This window comes from Plecotus auritus (assembly GCF_963455305.1).
Source record: "Plecotus auritus genome assembly, chromosome: 12".
NCBI classification, from domain to species: domain Eukaryota; kingdom Metazoa; phylum Chordata; class Mammalia; order Chiroptera; family Vespertilionidae; genus Plecotus; species Plecotus auritus.
Genome location: NC_137778.1, coordinates 5,832,024 through 5,853,839, shown reverse-complemented (window position 1 = coordinate 5,853,839; position 21,816 = coordinate 5,832,024). Strand labels below are relative to the sequence as shown.

At 53.4% G+C, this 21,816-nt stretch overlaps 1 protein-coding gene across 1 annotated transcript in view; it reads right to left on the bottom strand.

Moving 5' to 3' along the window:
* Positions 1-16,553, bottom strand: part of KIRREL1 (kirre like nephrin family adhesion molecule 1) — a 106,223-nt gene extending 89,670 nt beyond the window's left edge. Inside the window, exon 1 of the mRNA XM_080647583.1 lies at positions 16,434-16,553. Coding sequence (XP_080503709.1) covers positions 16,434-16,485 — 52 coding nt within the window. The 5' untranslated portion in view covers positions 16,486-16,553. The remainder of the gene's footprint in view (positions 1-16,433) is intronic.
* Positions 16,554-21,816: the final 5,263 nt, after the last annotated feature.

Genomic DNA, 21,816 nt, shown 5'->3' with positions numbered 1-21,816 from the left:
TTTTCAAGCTTTCCATTTACCAACAAAGAAACTAAGACCCAGGTTCTATCACAAGGTCAAGGTTGTACAGCTAGTTAATGGCAAAAAAGTAGTCCAATCCAACATATTTCCTTCTAAAGACCGAGCACATTGGGTTGGGTATTAAAGAAAAGTCAACCTAGAAAGAGAGAAAAGTAAACGGTCCCCATTCTCCATCACCTCCTCAGGACTGGTAGGAGCCCCGGCCACAGAGACACAATGATAAACAGGACTGAGGGGCAGACACCGGAGTCCACGCTAGAGCTTCATTCTAATCCTGCTGGTACCTAACTCTCTGGGTCAACTCTTGTGTCTCTTGAGCCTCTCACACCCATCGCCTGGACACCTGTCCTCTCCCCTTCTCTCTGGGCTGGGAGCCCAAGTAAAGCGCCAAGCCCCGTGGGGATGGCAGAACCGGAATCACGGTCTGTGGGGGAGGCCCAGCAGGAACAGTCTCTCTCCGTTTTCTCCGCATCTCCTTGCCCCACCCCTTTTCTCATCTCTAAGATGGGGGTGGTGAGCATCTTGTGAAAACGTGGTGTAGCGCCTACTGATGTAGGTGTGAATCACTGGTAGGTCTTTCCCTCTTCCTTTGATCACGTGACTAAGATCATTTGAGGTCGCTTCCATGGGTTTCAGACCCAGAGTGAGTGTCTCGCTCTGCTCCAAACAGAAACATCCCCAGACCGAGCCCTGGGTCCTGACTGGATGGTGGCCCTGCCCTTCCTGTCCTCGTCACCTCAGCTGGCCTCCCGTCCCAGCACATGGGTAAATGAACTTCACTTTGGATGATCTCCTGCTCAACCCCACCCCACCCCATAGGCCAAGGGACCCAGGGATGGGGCCCAGGCTGTGCCAGAGCTGGGGACCAGGTGGACCTTCCAGAGAGAACACTGCAGCCTCCCTGCCGCCCTGGCAGGGCCTCCTTGGGCCTGCTGGGCGGACCAGGGGTTCTGCTCACCACTCCACGTGTCCCCTTGCTGAGGCCCAGATGTCCCTTTCTTCTCCTCCTTCGGTCTCACCCACCTGCCACCCGCTTGCCCCCACCTTCCTTCAGCATCTCTCTCCCCACTCTGCTGCCCCACCCCCTACTTCCTCCCCATCCCCACCCCCTGCCAGCTTGGAATAGGAGGTTATGAAAATGAGCTTTGTATCCAGGAGACTGTAATTATCTGCTAAGTGTGAAAGCCAGAGTGATTAATTAAGAGATAATAAAAAGAAAAGGAGGGCAGGGAGGAGGGGGCAGCTCACAGCTTTGCTTTGATGACAGAACCTGAGGTGAGCCAAGCAATTAGGGGACTCTTTATCGAGAGTTAGCTATAATCCACCAATTATCAGGCACCAAATGCTCAGGAGCAGACACACTTCACTCCTGCAAGTGACGGGCAGACTGGGGCGCCCCCAGCTGCGGGCAGAGCAGCCCGGAGTCCTGGAACCCGTGGCTCTGCTGGTGGATGCCAGCCCGAGTGTGCTGCCCACGGGCCGTGCCAGGCTACCTACCGTCCAGGCTTCCAGGACCCCAGCCACAGCTGCCCTTGCAAAGGCAGCTGCCCACAGGCAGGCCCACGCTGGAGCCTGTAACGGTCCCTGTCTCCTCCGGGAGGACAGAGGGCAGGAGGCGAGCTCCTCTCTCCCCAGACCCAGCGCTCCTCCTCCCTGGAGGACTCGCATTCCCGGGCCTGAAGGGAGCCGAGCTGCTTCTCACATTCCTCTCTGGAGGTGCCCGCGCCTGTGTGCGCGGGGGAGTGTGTCACAAGGCCGCTGGAGGGAATGCTGCCGGGCTGCGACTTGACAAGGCGACACTGAAGCTCTTAGCAACTAGAGCCCCAGCCCACACAGCCCTAGCTGGCCCCTACTGTCCATCCACCCAGCCTCCACCAGGCCTCTTCTGCCTTCTGTTTCCAGGGGTCCTGCCTTCACAGTCCTTCCTCCCCGGTCCATTGTTCCCTCTGGCCTTTCCTGGAAGCTTCCTGAACCGATCCACCAGCTTCAGTATCTCTTTCCATCTTCTATGAAGATGCGCCACAGAATTCAAAACCCCCTCCCTTCGTTGAGATGATCTTGGTATGTGTGTAGACCCTAGGATGATGGGGAAACCTATCTCCCTATTACAATTAGCTATCCAATAGCAGAGACCAAGTCTCTTCCCTCAAGTTCAAGTGCAGAGTTAAGAGTCTGCACTGACCTCAAACGACCCAGCATCCCAGGAAGATGCCCCACTCCTTCATCAGACCAGGAGGTCTCCAAAAGCAGACACACCATTTCAGTATCCCCTCCCCTCCGTCTCTGCCCACACAGATGTCACTTGGGGTCCCTCCAGTCCACCTCAGCAAGGCTGGCAGAGGGCATTCCTGGGCGATTCCGAAAGAATATTCCTGCTCTGAAGCTCGATGAGTCCTGACTGCGGGGAGGCTCCAGGCCATTCCCCACCATGCCCCCCTTTTCTATAGGTTCCTGGTTCAGCAGAGATGCCAGGGCCCCTCTCAGCCTGAGCCCCATGAAGGGAGGAGGAGGGGCTCTCAGGTCGTCGGCTAGAGAAGATGTGAAGGACGTCAGAACCCTCCAGGCCCCAGCGGCTCTGAGAAGAGGACACTAGATAAGCAAGGGCATGGTGACTCAGCCAGGTTCCTGTGAACTGTCCTTCTGGGCCTGGCTGGGGACCCTGGGAGGACGCCTGGGTGGTTTCCTGGAAAACAGTCTGACCCCTAAGGAGACAGCCTGCTCTGGCTTACCTGGGCCCCAGAGGCCGTCTCCCCTAGCACCGCCCTGCGTTTGCCTCTCTGTTAGAAGGAATTTTGCCTTGAAGTGAGAGAAAATTAATCTACTGGGGAAAATGTTATTTATCCAGATACTGAGAATACTAGAGGCTTATTCAATTACAGTCCCTAATAAGACAGGGTTTTTTTTCATGCAAGAGAAGGAGGGGTCAGGTTAGACACGAAGAACTTCCTGCTTGCCAGGGATTATGAAATATAAAAGTGAGCAGGGAGAGCTAATAAGATTCCTTTCTCTTCAAGAAAAGGACAAACACCGATGTGTCAAGGTTGATTCAAATTTAGTCTTGCCTAAAGGAGGTATCTTGAGTGCCCGAAGATGGTGGGGTTCTTAAAGAATCAGCTCCCCATTTTCATTCCTGAGCCCAGGTTCTAGGTTCTAGGGAGCTAAATTGATTGACCCCACCTACTTCATTTACTCCGGAACCTCTCAGGATTTATGTGTGTAGTCTGCATAGGGCCCCATTTGCACGTGCAGATTGCAGAATGTGTCTGTTTTCTGGGGGACAGGAGAAGATGAAGGGCAATTAATGGGAGTTCCTGTCTCCCCTAGCGGACAGGATCCCCTAGATATAACGACCACGCTTCCCCTACTGAATCAGAACTCTGGAGGTTGAGGTTCTCTTTTTTTCTGGCCTGTGAATCTTCTCTACAGCCCACGGCTCTGCACACAGACAGGGAAGAGAGGGAAAGCCTGAGTTAGCTCATCACATTGGCCGAACAGCCATGAACTCTATGTGAGTGTGAGAAACTGACCTGTCCAGAGATGGTCCTCCATTGTTCCCCCCAAATCATGCTTCCAGTGAAGCCTGGGAACCACATTTCTTCCCCAATCACACAATTTGCTCATGACCCAATTTCCAAGCCAAAGCCCTGGCTAGCAGCTCGTGAAAAATAAAATTGAGTGCAAATGACCAACTAGCTCAGGCATGGAGGGGTTTCCATCAACATACCGGCTGGTTGCTGTTCAACTTTGCAGTTGCCAGCTACTGGCATGAGTGCACACTTAGTGCGGTGGGTTGGGGGAGGCTGAGGGCTTTGAGGTGGCAGGGAGGAGGCAGGGCAGGTTCATCTTGGGGTCAGAGATGGGCCCGGTGGCAAGCACTGTCCCTGCTCCTGCCCCACACACGTACAGACGCTCCTGAAGCAATGACCCCCCGCCGCCGGAGCTGTTAGACAACTAAGCTGCTGAAGAGTGAATTCCGTTCAGTGAATCCTATCCTTTCCTGCCTCCCATTAAAATGCTGAAGATCTATTTCCCTAGAGCCGTGGTCGGCAAACTGCGGCTCGCGAGCCACATGCGGCTCTTTGGCCCCTTGAGTGTGGCTCTTCCACAAAATACCACGGCCTGGGCGAGTCCATTTTGAAGAAGTGGGGTTAGAAGAAGTTTAAGTTTAAAAAATTTGGCTCTCAAAAGAAATTTCAATCGTTGTCCTGTTGATATTTGGCTCTGCTGACTAAGGAGTTTGCCGACCACTGGCCTAGAGGGAAGCTCCCTCTCACACTTCCCAGTGTGGGCCTCGGGCCAGCAGCATCAGCAGCATCGGGGAGTTTGGTGCTGATGCAGAAACTCCATCTGACGCTCGGATTCAGAGCGTGCACTTGAACAAGATCCCCAGGTGTCTCATCAGCAGGCGGAAGTTTGAGACATTGTTCTGACACGGTGGGGTGCAACCTTCTGGAGAGACAGGGCTAATGGAATGGCCATGCTTCCTGTGCACATCCTAGGGCTGCTTTTCCAGGACTTAAGGCAGAGGCCAGCGGCTGCTGTCACTCCATCTCCCAAATGAGGAAACTAAGCTCACAAAGGTGAAGGGGCCAATCTTCAGAGCCAGGACTCAGACCTAGCTCTACACAAAGGTGCTTCCCATTCTGCTGTGCCCGACTCTGAGCTCCCACTGCACTGCCAGCCAGAGACCTTACATCCAGGGCTAACACAGCACAGGTCGCCGCCCTCGGCACAGGTAACAGACGTATCTGTATCTGGACTATTTGTTCTTCACTCATCCTATCGTCTGCCTCCCTCAGACCCGCCTTAGCCTGTGAGCTGTAAAAAGCAGGCGCTGTGCAATATGAATAGCTGTGACTTACTGAATATTTAATGTGTTACAGATACTGTTTCTTAATATAGATTCCTTCATTCAGTCCTCACAGCACCTCTCTGGGGTAGGTATTACTGCGTCCATTTTATAGGTGAGAAAACTGAGGCCCCGGTATGGTGACTTGGTCACGATTGCAGAGGTGGCACCCCTGCTGAAAAGGAGGCTGGTTTACCCAGAGGCCCGCTGGCCAGGAGGTCCCTCCGCACTTGGTTACCCAATTCCTGGGCTGTGTTGAAAGAGACCGGTCTTATGACATGACCCTGGTACAGAAACCAGAGGCAGTGCACACGCTACAGCCCTCAGGTGCAGCTCCACAGGCACCCTCTCCACTGTCTGCATTGAGAGCAGCAGTGGCTCAGTGATCCAGAAGTCCCTTCACCTCGGTTTCGCAATGTATTCCCCTTCCTTCCTTCCTTCCTTCCTTCCTTCCTTCCTTCCTTCCTTCCTTCCTTCCTTCTTCTTTCCTTCCTTCCCTTCCCTTCTCCTCCCTCCCTTCCTTCCATCTTTCTTTCTTTCTTTCTTTTCTTTTTTTCTTTCTTTCTTTCTTTCTTTCTTTCCTTCCTTCCTTCCTTCCTTCTTTCTTTCCTTCTTTCTTTCTTTCTCTCTTTCCAAAGCCAGACTTTCCTTTCTAATTACATTCATTTCAAACTGACATTCAAATGCGTTTAGATTCTCACTTCACCCACGGCTGGTGAGGGGCGACTTCCCAGGCGTGTGCACCAGTGATGGGCACATCAGTCCAGGACCGAGCAGCATGCACACGGGAGCTGCCCAGGAGTTGGCCCACTGGAGCGGCAGCCCCAGCCGGTATGTATGTGGGAGAGGCAGGCAAAGGGGTGTCCCCCATCCCATCCCACAGTGAGGTCAAGCTGGCAGATTTCCAAGGAGGCTGGGCGTGAGACATAGAGCAGCAAGTCAAATGCTCAGGGTTTGGGATTGAAACCCAGGAGCCCTGCTGCGCAGAGGCAAGGCCTGGGTGACCAGGGAATCCAGAGGAAGAAAGCCCCGCCCCTCGCCCCCTCGTCCCCCGCCCCCCAACCCCCAACCCCCGCCAGCCTGCTTATCCTTGGCTTTTTGCTCCTTTGAATACACCTTCTGCCCTCCCTTTCCCTCTCCTCCTCTGCCCACACCTACCCATCTCAGTCCCTTGCCTTTGCATAATCTCCCAGTTGGGAAACAATGGGAAGGAGCCGTTAAAAGCACCTCCCGGCTTGGCAATACTGGGTAATGGAGCAAGCAGGGCCCCAGGGCTGATCCACTGAAACTTCAGGAAGGAGGCGAGAAAAGAAACTCAGCTAAACTGATTACAAAGGCAGAGTTAATTCAGAAATCAGCTCAGTTGAGTGGGGAGGGGTTGTGGGGGGGCAAGGAGGGAACAGTTGGACACAAGAGGTTGGGAGAGTTGGGAAGTGCGCTTCATGTAAACCGCCTTTGTTCCTGGAAATCCCAATCCTTGGGAGGAACCGCTTCTCCAGATTCCTCCGCTCCTTCCATCCGGAGCAGGGGCACAATCAGGGATTGTCCAGAGGCCCCAGCCTCAGCCCCTGGGCCCCACATCGGTGGGTCCCCTCCTCCTTCCAGGCCCCTCCTCCATCCTCTCCTCTCCTCTGCCTCTGTCTCTGTGTGGGACACTTAGACTTGGGCGTTTTTCACATCTCTCTCTCACAGCCTTTATCTCTCAGCATTGCCAGTATGTGCTTATACACCCACCTCCCACACCCACTGAGAGGCCTCCAGGAAAGGGACTAAATCTCACTTACCTTTTTACCCTGGTGCCCAGGTGAATGCCAGGCCCCGCCATTAAAAACCAAACAAAACACTGTTACCCCCCTGGTGGGCACCCTCTTTAAAGGTTTCCATTTGAAAAACCAGAGCTCACTTCCTTGCAGAGGTTTAAAAGCTTCTAGTCTCAACTCCCCAAATGAATACACATCGATGGCCACGGGCCAGAGGGAACAGCCCTCCTGACGCTGCAGGGACTGGGCCTCGGACTCTGCACCCCAGGACTCTGCGCCCCAGCTTCGGTGCGGAGCAGGCCTAGCCTCGGCTCCAGGGAACAATGAGAGACCTCAGGTATCCATCCGCAGGGCGCAGGGCTCTCCTCCGGGTTCCACCACTGAACGCTGCCTCCGGGCATCTTTATCTGCACCCGAGGCTTCTCGGAAAGGTAGCTTTTCTCCTCGTTCCAAGGCCTCCCAACTCAGCCACAGATCTGAGGCTTCCCCAGGGGGAGCTGATACTCCTCTGTGGCTTTGTGCTCACACCCCGATGGTCTGTCTACTTCACTTTTTTCTGCCTTTTTAATGGAAGGGGTTGAACATCTCTCCAGCAGCTCCAGCAGATGAGTTTAAGGAGGGTTGGTGCGGAATGAGTTAGGGAATCTTCCGGGTTTCTAACACATTCTTTGCTTTTAAGAACATAAAACCCTGGCTCTCTTCTTAAGGGAAAGTCTCTGGACGGGTGTTTCAAGGCCTCAGAGATCTGGCCCCAGTCTACTGCTCTGGATCACCTCATTATTTCTACCCCAGCTCCTCAGCGGCACCAGCCTCCAGGTACCCTGCGCATGCAGGCAGCCACACCAGGCAAGGGAAGGCCAGCCAGTCTAACAATCCATCTTCCTGTCACACCCACGTTCTGTCCATCCTTAGGTCCTCTTCCTCCTTGGAGCCTTCCCTGGTCTCTCCTGACTCCAGCTCTGCCCTTGCGCCCTGGCACAGGCACAGCTTAGCCTTTTTAAAAAATTCCCCATAAGCCTTCCAATATGTTTTCCACATTGGTAACATACATGTGCTGATTTGAAAAAAATAATAATTCTTCCCATTTCATGGAAGAGGAAACTAAGGTCTAACTGAAGTTCAGTCATTTGAACCTAAATCAGGAAGTGAGAACCTTAAGGGCAGGGACAGTATTTTTTTAAATATATTTTTATTGATTTCAGAGAGGAAGGGAGAGGGAGAGAGAGAGAGAAACATCCATGATGAGAGAGAATCATTGATCGGCTGCCTCCTGCAGGCCTCCCCACTGGGGATCGAGCCCGCAACCTGTGCATGTGCCCTGACGGGAGTCGAACTATGACCTCCTGGTTCAGAGGGGGAGGCTCAACCCCTGAGCCACACTGGTCGGGCAGGGACAGTATTTTATCCCTTTAGCAATCCCAGGGCCTGGCACATAATAAGCACACAACCGTTCCTGTTGAATGGAGTAACCAAGTCCTCACTCCCCCTCACATCTTCATGTTGCTCCAGAAGGAAATAGGGGCCGAGGTCCGGAAGGATCTAGGGTTCCTAACCTGGCCTGGGGTGGCGCAGCCGTGTGGCCACAGAGAGCCAGGGACTCAGGCTCCTACAGTCCTTTCCTGCTTCAAAGCCCACCCCCTGCCGTCCGGAGACTCTCCCATCACCTTCCCAGAGCCAGGCCCCGAGGAGCAAAGCCGCAGCATCATCTCTGGGGAACGAACAAAATTTGCTAGAAGTGCTAGATGCCCGGCCCCGGATTTAAGACCCTGCATCCTGAGGAGGCGGGCTGGGTGCAAGGCCCACTGGTTTCTTACAATCCCAATGTTGCTGAATGGGCTCTCGGAGGGCAGCGAGGAACGAGGCTGCGGCCCCTGCGGACCACGGAGGTTGGTGAGGTTGGTGAACGTTGCTGGGGAGAGGGGGGTGGAGGAAGGAGGCACTGGGAGCTTGGAGAGAGCTGATGAAGGGAGAGGGAGGTGGAAAAAGAAAAAACTCGTGATCATCAGCAATGTCTGGGAGCCACAGCTTTTATCCAAAGGACGTAATCAGGGTCACTGTCCGTGAGTCAGGGCCAGGAAGGTGTGCGCACTGGCTGCTGGAGGGAAAGGGACCAGAGTCAGAGAACGGGGAGCCCAGGGGGTCTGACTTCCTTAACCTGGTCACGTGCGCATCTGTCAGAGGGGATGCAGAACGTGCCGGACAAGACAAAAAAGTTGTGCCTTCAAAAAGTACTGATGGCCCTAGCCGGTGTGGCTCAGTGGATAGAGCGTCAGCCCTCGGACTGAAGGGTCTCGGGTCCGATTCCGGTCAAAAGCACGTACCCTGGCCCTCATTGGGGCATGTGCAGGAGGCAACCAGTCAATGTTTCTCTCTCTCTCTCTCTCTCTCTCTCTCTCTCCCCCCGCCTCTCCCTTCCACTCTCTAAAAATCAATGGAAAAATATCCTCAGGTGAGGATTAACAACAACAACAAAAAGTAGTGGTGGCTGCCATCGCTAGAAGTAAAACGATACACAGAAACGTGGCAGGCTGCGCACCGTGCTCTAGTGAATGGAAGGACTGGGGTAAAGGCCCAGGTATCTGTCCATAGGTGTATGGGGTGAGAAATGGCTACGTGTAAAATGTATGTAAGGGCATGTGTGAATCTATGCACCTGCATGTGGGCACACAGTGCACACAGACCATGTGTGCAGACTTGCGTGCAGGAGGGATGTGGGAGACATGCACTTGCCGGTCTTCAGGGCTTCCTTCTGGGAGTCATTCCCTTCGCCCCACGCCAGCTTCCTGCTTGGGGTCTAGCAGGCTCTGTCACTTACTAGCTGCATCATTGTAGACTTCGCTTCGATGGGTTTCTCTCCGTTCACTTATAAAATGAAGATAAGGCCTACTTTGAACAGATTGCTGTCGGTATTCAATTAACACGAAGCAGTCCCTCCACAAGCGTGAAGGGCTTTTCTCCATCGCGTGGAATGAGCCCATTCTCTGTCCTGATTGCTGAGACTGCCTCTTCTTGGCTTTACATTTCAGGATCAAGGACACGGCTGCCTGGCTCTCCTTCACTGCTGACCACCCGCCCACACCACTCAGCCCTTCAGGTCCACGCGTCCCAGGACTCTGCCCAGTAAATGGCCTGGAGGCCCTGGGAAAGGCCCGGGCAGGAGCCGATAGGTCGGGAGGGGAGGGAACAGCTTTCTCTGCTCTGGAGCCCTGGAGAGCATCCCCTCCCCCCACCCCACCCCCCACCCCCCCCACCCCCCGCCTCAGCTGGAAAGAGCCCCCAGACATTGATATTGGAGCAACTGCCCCTAGCCCCTCCCTGCAGTCCAACTTCCACCTCTTAGCAAGTCACTGAACCTCTTTGGGACTGTTTTCTCATCTATTAAATGGACACGTAACACCTACTCTGCCTAGCTCACGGGCTGGCTTATACATGTGATGGGACATGTGAAAAGGTTGCTAAAATTGGAAAGCACTTTCTAAAGTTAAAAGACTCGAAAGGGGCTGAGTTATGATAACCCTCCCTCTCCTGAGAGACCAGGGGTGGCTGTGGCCTTCTCCAGCCCACTGTGCAAAACAGTTATCGGAGCAGGGCACGGAGCCGGGTGTGGGCCGGGTGTCTTGGGGAAGAAGGCCGAGGGGCGCCAGGAGCCCGCCCGCCACCCAGGGAGGAGCAGGAGCAGGCCGCTCCCCCAGAGCTGCCTGGGCTGTGAGAGGCCCTGCCCGTGCTGTGGCCCGCGGTGGAGGGGCCTGCAGAGCCTGGGTTTTGTACTGAAACAGAGTTTAAATCTGGGGTCTGACACCCCAGGGATGGCCTTGAGCAGGTTAATTAAACTCCGCTTTGGTTTCCTCATCTACACAGTGGAAGTAACATTAACTCCACAAAGTCCTTTAAAAGAATAAGGAATGTGTGCACTGCTGGTGGGAATGCAGACTGGTGCAGCCACTGTGGGAAACAGTATGGAGTGTCCTCAAAAAAATTAAAAATGGAACTCCCATTTGCCCCAGTGATCCCACTTCTAGGAATATATCCCAAGAAACCAGAAACACCATCAGAAAGACTATACACACACCTATGTTCGTAGCAGTGCACTTTACCATAGCTAAGATTTGGAAACAGCCTAAGTGCCCACCAGCGGATGAGTGGATTAAAAACGGTGGTACATCTACACAATGGAATACTACGCTGCTGTAAAAAAGAGAAAGAAAGAATTCTTACCATTTGCAACGGTATGGAGGGACCTAGAGAGCATTATGCTAAGCAAATTAAGCCAGTCAGAGAAAGATAAATATCACATGATCTCACTCATTTGTGGAATATAATGAACATAAACTGATGAACTAAAATAGATCCAAAGACATAGAAGCAACCCAGAGACTGTCAAACCTCAGAGGGAAGGCAGGGGAGGGTGGGCAGGAGGGAGGAGATCAACCAATGAACTTGTGTGCATAGAGGCATAACCCAGGAACACAGACAATAGGGTGGTGAAGGCCTGGGTGGGGGACAGGGGCAGGCTGGGAGAGGTCAAGGGGGGCGGGGGCGGGGTGTGGATATGCAATACTTTCAATAATAAAGTTTTTTAAAGAAATAAAAGAACAATGAGTATGAAAAGCACAGTAGGAATTCAATAAAAAGCCATTTTAATGCTTTGGTATGGAGCTCACCTCCTACCAGAATAATCACTTTTCCCCACCAAGCCAAAGCAGGGCCTCCCATAGCCGATTGGGACAGGCCACCCCACACCCAGCCTCCACGTCTGCCAGGGCCTGGCTGCTTTGGAAGCTGACTGTCCTGGGATCTCCCCCAGGTCCCCACTGGGCGCTTCACCTCTGGAGGATTCTGGACCAGGAAAAACCCTGTGCGGGCCCAACATCCATTACTGCTGGCATGTGGGACCCCAGCAAAGGGGAAGGGTGCAGGCTCTGAGGTCAGCCGGTTCCCACAGCTGCCAGGAGGAGACTTAACCTGTCTGAACCTCAATTTCTCATCCATGAAATGGAGATCATTACAGAGCTGATCTCAGGGGGTCGTGGTATAGATTACATTAGATAATGCATATAAAGTAGTTAGCACAGGGCTCAATAAATGATCCGTGTTATTTCCAGACTCTGAAATGCTGCCACCTGGGGCTAGTGTCCCTCCCAATTCTCACTGGAGTGCCAACCTCTCCCCCTTTGCTCGCTCCCCAGTCCCCTTTCTTTTTTTTAAAAAAAAAATATATTTTATTGATTATCTACAGAGAGGAAGGGAGAGGGATAGAGAGTTAGAAACATCGATGAGAGAGAAACATCAACCAGCCGCCTCCTGCACACCCCCCACTGGAGACGTGCCCGCAACCAAGGCACGTGCCCTTGACCAGAATCAAACCTGGGACCCTTCAGTCTGCAGGCCGACGCTCTATCCACTGAGCCAAACCGGTTAGGGCCCCAGACCCCTTTCCTGACTGAGTTCTCCAACCAGGGAGAGGCTGGTCAGGTTCCCCTTCTGGGTCTGCCTGCCACAGCCCCGGCCTCTCCATGAGGCACAGAGGAGGCGCTGAAGCCCAGGATCAGCCATCTGGGCAGCTGGTGCAAGAAAACAAAAGAGAAGCATCAAAAATGAGGCACAGACAGCTCGACTGCGGTCCACCTATGTCCAGCCACAGGGTCCTAGCAAGCATTATGAGCATCTCTCTGTGCCAGACACGGTTCCATGCTCTTTCCAAGGATTAACATATTCAATTGCCATCGAGACCCTATGCGGTATTACATCTGTCTTCACTTTACAGATGAGCAGACTGAGGCAGAGAGAAGGCACATACCTTGTTTGAGCTGACGAAACTACCAAGGGGCCAAGGTGGGGTTAACCAGGGGGCTGTGATTCAATCACCGTTTAGTCTGCCTAACACCGCGGCACTCTCATCAGATCACCCAGACACGTGAGGGGCACTGACCATGTGCATAGCTCTGTGTCGGAAACTGAGAGGACATAAAGACATTAAGACTTGGTCTCCGAGGACAGAGAGGGCCATCAGAGCACTCAGTTCTCAGGTCAAGGGGGTGAATACTAGGACCAGAGAACGGCCTTCCTGGCCCCCACACCAGAGACCAAGGCAGCTCCCGTGGCAGCAGAAGGCGGGAAGGCTAGAGGCCTCCGTGACCTGCTGACCCAGGGCTGTGGCCATAGGCAACGCCAGGCACTGGGGGCTGGATGTGCACCCTCCCTTTAGGTCTGAGTGAGTGGAAGGTGGGAGTGCAATCAACGTCAAGAACGGGAGCCCCAAAAAATTAAATATGGAACTGCCATTTGACCCATTGATCCCACTTCTAGGAATATATCCTAAGGAAACCAAAACACCATTCAGAGAGAATGTACGCACCCATATGTTCTTAGCAGCGCCATTTACAATAGCTAAGATCTGGAAACAGCCCAAGTGCCCATCAGTAGATGGGTGGATAAAAAAGCTGTGGTACATGTACACAATGGAATACTAGGCAGCACTGAAAAAGAATCTCCTACCCTTTGGGACAGCACGGAGGGACCTGGAGAGTACTATGCTAATAAGCCAGCCAGAGAAAGACAAGTATCACATGATCTCACTCACATGTGGAATCTAATGAACAAAATAAACCCATGAATGGAGTGGATCCGGAGACGCGGAAGCATGGAACTGAGGGCAGAATCTCAGAGGGAAGTGGGGGGAGGGTGGGTGGGTGGGTGAAAAGTAATCAACCAAGGACCTTGTATGCATATATGCATAACCCATGGACACAGACAATAGGGTGCTAAAGGCCTGGGGTGCGGGCAGGGTCACTAGGAGAAAAGAGGGACATAGTAATACTTTCAATAACAAAGATTTTTTAAAAAGAAAAAGAAAAAAGAAGGGGAGTCCGATATCCTGATTTCTGCCTTGTCTCCCTGCCTCTTCCTAGCCCTCAAGGCCTGCTCTGGGCTAAGCAGGCCGCAGTGGGGCATGTGGACTGTGTGTGCCTGTGTGTGGTGTGGGGAGGGGAGACTCGATTCCCAACTACTCTCCTTTCCAGACCCATGTTCCCTGCCAGGATGTAGCTGTGTTCCGAGAGTTGAATCCTGGGAATTGGGAGAGCCTCGGGCCTCTTACCTCTACTTCTCACCCCCCTCCCAGTTGGTGGCAGGGATACCCAGGGGACCTCTGGGAGCTGAAGGAACAGATTTTGCTCCCCCCCCTTGGCCCTCCCCCCTGGACGCAGCTCCCACCCCGAGCCAGCCTGTCATCCCACATTGCTCTGATTAGCTATAATCTTTCTTTTTCAATTTCTCCTCTTCAAGACTGGGAGCGAGAAAATCGCCCAGAAAATGATTAAATATTTCAATTTTCGGCACAATCAGTCTGAGGAGCTGACGCATGATGGAAATGGGGGTAAGGATAATGGTTTTCATTTAGATAAGATACAGAAAATTATTTAGTGAAAAATGAAGATTGATGAAGCCCATTGGCATTCTTTAAAATGTGATTTTTATTTCTCTGCCTGAGCTCAGTCTCCCCTTCCCTCTCCTCTCTGCTCCCCTGTTTATGTGCTTTCTCCTGCCACCTTCTCCCATCTCCCACCCCCATCCCTCAGTCCCCTGGCAACCCCCTTTCCTTTCTCCCTGCCCCAGTCCCTGACCTGGAATTCCTTCTTTCTAAAGATGAGGCCACCAGAGGAGGTCCCAGCCTCCCTGCCACACCGTCGCCCCAGATGACCAGTCTCTGCCCCTGCCTCCACCCAGGCCTTGCTCCGCTTCCCAGAGCACTCCTAGTGACTCCTCTCCCCTCTGGTCTATTTTCTGTCTTTCTTTTCTTTGGCATTCACTCATCCTCCATCCCCCCACCCCCAGCACTTCTGCACACTTTCATCACGTCTTGCTTTCAGCCCTGCTGGAGGCAGGGACCAGGGTGCTCAGCTAACCTCTGACCCCGCCCCCCTTCCCAGAGGGAGAGGGGCACACAACACACTTCTCTCTTTCTGGCCATTTTCCTCCCCGATTCAATCCACATGTCTCTCCTGTGTCCTAACTGCAGCTTTTGTTTCTTGAAGCTCATTCGTGTCCATGTTGCTGACATGTAAGGGCTGCAGAGAAAGGACAGACATAGCTTGCCCCCAACACATACCAACACTGACCCAGCTGCCCCCCCCCACACACACACACACGTCTTTCTCCCTAGCAGCCTAGCCGAGCAAAATGAGAACTTCAGTCATCTTCCCAACTTTCTGCAAAGTGGCAGCCTGGCCAGTCAACCCCCAGGACCAGGCCTCCTTCCACCCCAGCACCAGTTCCTACTCGGCTCTAACCATGAGTGTGTGCCCTTCCCATATTCAAGTGTGTGTGTGGGGGGGGGGGGGGGGTAGGGGTGGCACAGATGCCCTATGGGGAAAGATTGATCAAGATCTACCCCCATTAACTCAGCCTCTGGAGCTTGGGAGGGGCCCCTCCAGGAGACAAGGGGTCCAGTATAACACTCCACCCCTAAACACACCCACAAACCCGGGAACAGCGCAGGGCATGACGATTGGGAATGTTCTATCCAAGCTGACTTTCCTCTTCTCAGATCCACGCCCCCCCCCAAAAAAAAGAGACCACCCCCTCTTCCATTTTGTAGTCTGTACATCTCCAGAGGTGTCTGACTATATGGATGGCTACTCGAGTTTCTTTGTTTGCTGGACGGTTGGTCTCTATGGCAGGTTTTCGGTGTGTGTGTGTGTGTTGTGTCCTGGTACATGCCTACATACGTGTACTGTGCCTATGAGTTTGATGTGTCTGGGTGCATGAATGTGCAAACGTGTCGCTGTGGAGAGGAATCTGTCTCCTCGGATGTGTCAGTGTCTTTGTGTAGATGTGTCTGTCTCGGTGTGGGCGATGCTTGTGGGTCTGTCTACCTCAGTAGGTGAGTAGGTGAGTAGTCTGCTTCAGTGTCTAGGACTATTTTGTGTGTGTGTGTGTGTGTGTGTGTGTGTGTGTGTGTGTGTGTGTCAGTTTCCATCAGCGCCGTTTTTGGAGGGCAGGGGCTCGCTCAGCAGTCTTAAATCTTCCTAAGAGTCAGAGGCACAAGGCCAGAACCCACCGCCACCGACCGCCAGTCCCGCCTGGAGTCTGGGCTCTTTATTTCCCCCGCCCCCGCCCCCGCCCCCAGAGGATACACTAACCTCGTTTCTTTCCACCTCTCCCTCCTCTCCAGCCTCTCCCCTGACAGTTCCAAATACGCTCACAACGTCAACACTTTCCTGACCCAAAGTGGGGGGTTAACCGACCCCTCCAAAATGCCCCTCCATATCGAGCCGGCCAGCAACTGCCTTTGGAACTCCACTCCCCAGCGAGCCTCCGGCGGGCGGGAGCCCGAGGCGCCCCCTTCCTCCAGACGGGCAGCCCCAGGCTCCCACTCGGTCCCCCGAGGGGCTAGGCTGGAGCAGGGGATTCCCTTCGCAACACCTTCCCGAGCCCGGGTCCCCAGCTTTCCGCGCCCCTCCCACCCCACCCCCAAATCTGAAACCCAGCCCTCCCCGCAGGCAGGACCCGCGGCCGGCCCGGCCTCAGAGGGTGGAGAGGCGGGTGGGCTGCCCGCGGCTCAGGAAGACTTTCACGTTCGGGTCCCTTCTTCCCTCCGTCCCCTCGCGCAGCCGAGGAAGCAACTTGGTCAGATCAACGGAAAAGTCCTCTCCAGCCCGGGTTCCGCGCCCGCGCCCCGGGCTCCGCGCGGGGACCCAGCGCTCGCCTCATGGCGCCGGGACCCCGGGGCCCCCCAGACTCCCTCGGCGAGGGCGCCCCCAGAGCGGGGCGGGAGCCCAGTCCCGGGCGGGCTGGAGCCTTACCTTGGGAGAAAGTGTCGGAGAGAGTGAGGATCCAGATGAGGAGGCTCAGCATGCTGTCCGCCCGCCGTGCGCCCCCGCGGCTGGGCCCGGAGTTGGCGAGGAGCAAGGAGCGGGCTGGGGAGGAGGAGCCGGCCCCCGCCCGCCCGCCCTGCACACGCGCGCACACGCACACACTCGTGCGCACAACTACTTCCCTTCCCTCCACTCGGCCCCTCTCTCCTCCCAGTCCGGTTCTTCGCTCTCTCTCGCCCCGCTCTCCTCCCCCTCTCGCTTTGATTATTTCTCGTCTCCAGCTTTATCTCTCTGGGTCTCTTTCATCTCTGCTCTCCCTTCCCTCCCTTCTCCTCTTTCCCTCCTCCCCCTGACGTCTACTCTTCCTCCAAGCCCCCCTCCTCCCCCGCCCCACGCGCGCGCGCACACTCGCACCCCGCGCTGGAACGGAGATGGAAAGAGAGCAAAGAGAAAGAGGGATCGAGGGCAAAGGCAAAGGGAGTGACGAGCGCGGGCGCCGGGACGGGGACGGCTGGGCACTGGCCACCCGCGCCTCCCTCCCCTGGATCTGCACAGCCTTGGTCCCGGGCTGCTGAACTCGGCGGGATGAGGGAGGCGGGGCATGGGCTGGGGACAAGCCTCCAGCCCGGCGGAGGACGGTGATGTGGGAGGAAGAGTGTGTGAGTGTATCTGGGTGTGAGTGTGTTGGGGCGAGGGGAGGGGGGGGCAGGCGGTGGTTCACGGAATCAAAAGGCATAAAATCCTTTTCTTGTGTTTTGTTTTCCTTGTTAATCCCACACCCAGAATCGAATCCCTAGGTTTCCCAAACTGGGAATTTTCAATGTACTAGTGAATGATTGCGGGGGATCCATTCCTCCCCCCGGAGCTGCGGAATCTGCTTCCTGGATCCGCCTGGAGCCCCTGCCGGGCGCCTCCCCAGCGCACAGCGAAGCCAGGCTAAGTCCCCCGCTGGCCCTCGGGGGGAAAGGGCAGCGGACTCCTGCCTCCACCCGGGGCATTTACCCTTCCCTTCCAGAAGGAGAAAGTAGCCAACTCCTCGCTTTGAAGGGACAAGGAGAGGACAGCCACAGGAGGACCTCTAGGCAGGAAGGAGTCGGATCCTATGGGGCTGAGAGAGCCAGGTACTGGGAGGGAGGGCATTCCGTAGGGGTCTCCTCCTCGGGAGCTCCTCTTCCAACCCCTACCCAGATGCTTTGCCCCCAGGGTTGCTGGTGATGCCAGGACGTCTGCGTCCCAGGGTATGAGTTGAGGAGAAATAACAGGAATTGCACAACTTTGCTGGTTTAGAGAGGCCTCCTCTTGTTTCCTCGCGGATTCTAGTCTCCTGGGTCCCTAACGCTACCCGCCAAGATTTCTCCATCTTAGCCCCCGTGCGGCTGCGCATGGCTCTCTGGTTCCCTCTGCTGGCACGAGGCGGCCACACTCTTTCTTCTAAGGATGAATGGTCCAGACACATCCACACACAACTGGAGGATACAGAAACACAGGCAGAAAAACATACAAGCTCACATTCAGAAGAACGTTATGCGCAGACCCAGAGAGTCCTTCATATGTTCAAAAACACATATGCAAAGGCAAACACAGAGTTTAAAAATAGAGTCATGTAATACTTTATGTAATACTTTAAACAATAAAGAATGTTTAAAATTAGCATAACCAATGGACACAGACACTTGGGGGGGGAGGAGGAAGGCTTGTGCTGGGGGGTGGGGGTGGCCAGGGAGATGTCAATGAGGGAAAAGGACACATATGTGATACTATATGTAATACTTTAAACAATAAAAAATTAAAGACAAAAATAAAAATAGTCATATCTAGCCCAAAGAAATAGGAATATAATCAAATATATACAGCCACACACCAGTGTGCATATACATAAGTGATTTTCATTTATTTGCATTCCACAAATGTGTACCTGCTTATGTTTCAGTCACAATTCTAGGCTTTGGAGATATAACAATGAAAAAAAATATTGACAGCCCTGCGGGTGTGGCTCAGTGGTTGAGTATCGGCCTATGAACCAGGAGGTCATGGTTCCATTCAATTCCAGGTCAGGGAACATGCCTGGGTTGCAGGCTCAATCCCAGTAGGGGGCATGCAAGAGGCAGCCCATCAATGATTCTCTCTTATCATTGGTGTTTCTCTCTCTCTCTTTCTGGCTCTGCCTCTCTGAAATAAAAATATATATATATGTTTAAAAACACAAAAATAAAAGAAAAAAATATTGAGAAAATTCCTCCATCATAGTGTTTCATTCTGTAGGAGATGAAGAGACAGTAGAAAAATATAAAAATATACCATGTTATAGTAAGTGCTGAGACAAAGAAAACATGACAAATGAATAGGGAGTGGGAGGGAGGGAGAGACTGATCTTATAGGCAGTCACAGAAAGTTGTTGTGCTAAAGTAACATTGGAGCAGACACCTGACGGAATTGGGGATTCGTGGACTCGGGCTTCTGAGGGGAGAATGGAGCAGGTAGGTGGTAACAGCCGTGCAAAGGCCCTGAGGTAGTGGTGCTCTGGGAGTATCAGTGAGGCAGCCTTTTCTTCTTTTCACTCTGCATGAAGGTTCAGGAAAGGGAGGCCCATGGTGAGAGTGACTGAGGAAAATGGTAAGAAAAAGTGCAGAAGCAGAGACTAGTCTTAGCATAGTGCTTCTTGCCCACCTTCCAGCTTCCGGTATTCAGGTTTGATGGTTATTCTCAGTGTGAGGTGGGGGCTGGATTATCAAAGCTTTTACTTCTCCTCTGGCCTCTTATCTCACCTCCAAACCCTAGCAACAGAGGAACCAAATTTCTCCAGATCCTTAGCAGCCAAAGCAGTAATCTCACCCCTCTCTCCGGCTCTCTTCACTTCCTGTCCCCTTCACTGCAATCCCAAACCCTTAACAGCTCAGTTCATAGTGTGAACTCTGAGAAAGAAGACACCTACTAAGAAGTGATCCTGGTGGCTAACTGGACTGAAGTTTTAAAAAAACAGCCTACCAGCCATTTGTACACAGGACCTCTCACTAAAACTGCACTTCCGGTAGAAGCCTGCGGTGAGCTATCTGCCTCAGCACTGAACTGCCTACCTGCACCGTCTGTCAGCTGAGCCAGCCTTTATAAAGGAGTTCCTGGAATCCTGTTTCAACCAATAGGACTGAGGCTTTCCCCATCCAATCTAAGCTGTGCAGCTCCGCCCAACCAGAACAGTTCTAACCAATCAGAACAGTGACTTTTGGACCAATCAAACTGTGAGCATTTGGAGTCTTCCTATGCTTGAGGGTGGACCAATCAGGGAGCAGGGGTGGGGACTTCTGTCTGTATAAGTCAGCTCTCCTCTGGCTTTGGGAGCAACTCTCCCTTTCCAGCAAAGACCAAAAACTGTGGCTGAGCTGAAACTCTGAAAATGTCTTGCTGGAACAGGCCCGTGCAGTGCAAAGCAGGCCAACACAGAACGGAGGGGAGCTGCCCCACAATTGAGCCGTTTTGTACTAAATAAAGTTTCCTTCTTCACTGCACCCAAACGGAGGGTTCCTATTGGTGTTGAATTGAATGGCGAACAACCGTAGGTTGAGAATAGCAAACACACTTCTCCAGAATCCCCTTCACATAAACCACTCAAAATCCCAGTTCCCGGAGCTGAAGACGCCAACTCCAGCTAGTGGTCCTCACCACCAGCTGTGTATTAGGACCTCCTGCTCGGCTTTTAATAACACCAGTGCCTTGGCCTCCCTCGGAGAGATTAATTGTTCTGGGGTGAAGTGCCAAGCATGACTATTGTTAAACACCCCCCTCTCGTTGCAGGTAATTCTAATGGGTGCGGGGATTGAGGATCCCTGAGCTGAGCAAACCCCTGCTCTCTGGGCATTGCCATCAGCAAGTCTGTTCCCCACAGGGGCCTTGCCCTCTGCCTTCCACCAGCAGTTCTGTCATTGCCAGTCCTGCATCACACTCCCCTCCGTCAGGGGAGAACGCCAATGAAGCTCCTTCAAAATTCGCTTCATTCTCATCTTTCTCACACCACTGTTCCCAGTTCAGTCCTGTTGGACTCACTGGCTCTATGGGGGTCTAATCAGAACCCTCATCAAGCTGGGAGCATTCTGGGCCTGAGGTCAGATACATGCTCCCAAATGCAAAGTCTGCCATCAGACTAGACACTCCCCCAGGAGAGGATATCTGCTTCCCCTATCAAACTTGGGGCTCCTTGGGGTCAAGGATTATGCTCCCTCGGTCTGAAGCTCCCTGAGGGCAGGGGGGAACCTGGGTACTCCCTATCAGAGAGGCAGCAGCAAACAAAGTCCCTGAGCCCCGAAACCAGCCCAAGGGGATTCGAACCCAGCGTCTGCCCCTTCCTGTCGGTGTGACCTTGGCAGTTTATTGGCCTAACCTGTCTAATCTTTGGTTATTTCATTGAAAAGAAAGATAATAATAGTACTTACTTTATGGGGTGGCCGTGGGAATTAAGTGGGTCGATGTCCACACAGCTCCTAGAGCAGTGCTGGGCGCGGAGGGAGTAGCAGATGATGGCTATGTTTATTCTCGGTTTGGGAGCGCCCCAGAATAGGCACCTTTCAAGTCTTCCTCTCGCAGAATTCATCTTCACCCCCATGGACAGGACCCTGTCCAGACAGAAGCTTGCAGCCATGGAGGCACAGGGAGAATCCCCAAGGATGCTACTTTACTCAGAAAAAGGGAGAGAAGCAGTCAAAGGTTGCATATGGAGTTAAGAGAAGTATGAATAACATTTTTTGAACACAAAAGCAGCAAGGTCAAGAGGTCAGAGAGTAAGCAGTTAGGCAATTTATGTCCATCAGCCCGAGAAGCCAGCCTGAGAGATGGCAATGAATTATTTGCCTCAATGAGGGCGAAAGGCAGCAGAACAATTCCATAAATTGTCCTATTTTCCCTGAGAGAGGGCAGAACATGACGTTTCTGCTGCTCACCAGGGAAAGGCCAAGATACTGGTTTTCAGCCTCGAGAAGAATCGGACCATAAAGGAAGGCCTCCGTCCCCAGCGATCACCGTCTCTCCCCTGCTGCAGAGGCTGTAACCAGAGCAGGGAGAGGTGCACCCCGTTTCCAGAGTCTTCCCAGCAAGGGGCTCTCCCTACTCCTTTCCACGTGTGTGTCTTGTAGCCCAGGTGGCCGCAAAAAGTCCTTCCAGAGGTTAGGCCTGGCACGCTCCTGCTGTATACCGATCCGTTTTCTCTCGTTCTCTTTGCCCTTAAGAGGCTAGGATTTTCTATGTATGAGAATAAGACTAGAGACAGAGGACAGCCTTCATGGCAAGGGGAGAGGCTCAGATGTGCTCTGTGAGGGGCGGGGGTCAGAGGGAAAAGTAGTAGCAGTTGAAGCACCCGGACCACTCCTTAGTGGTCCCTTAGGGG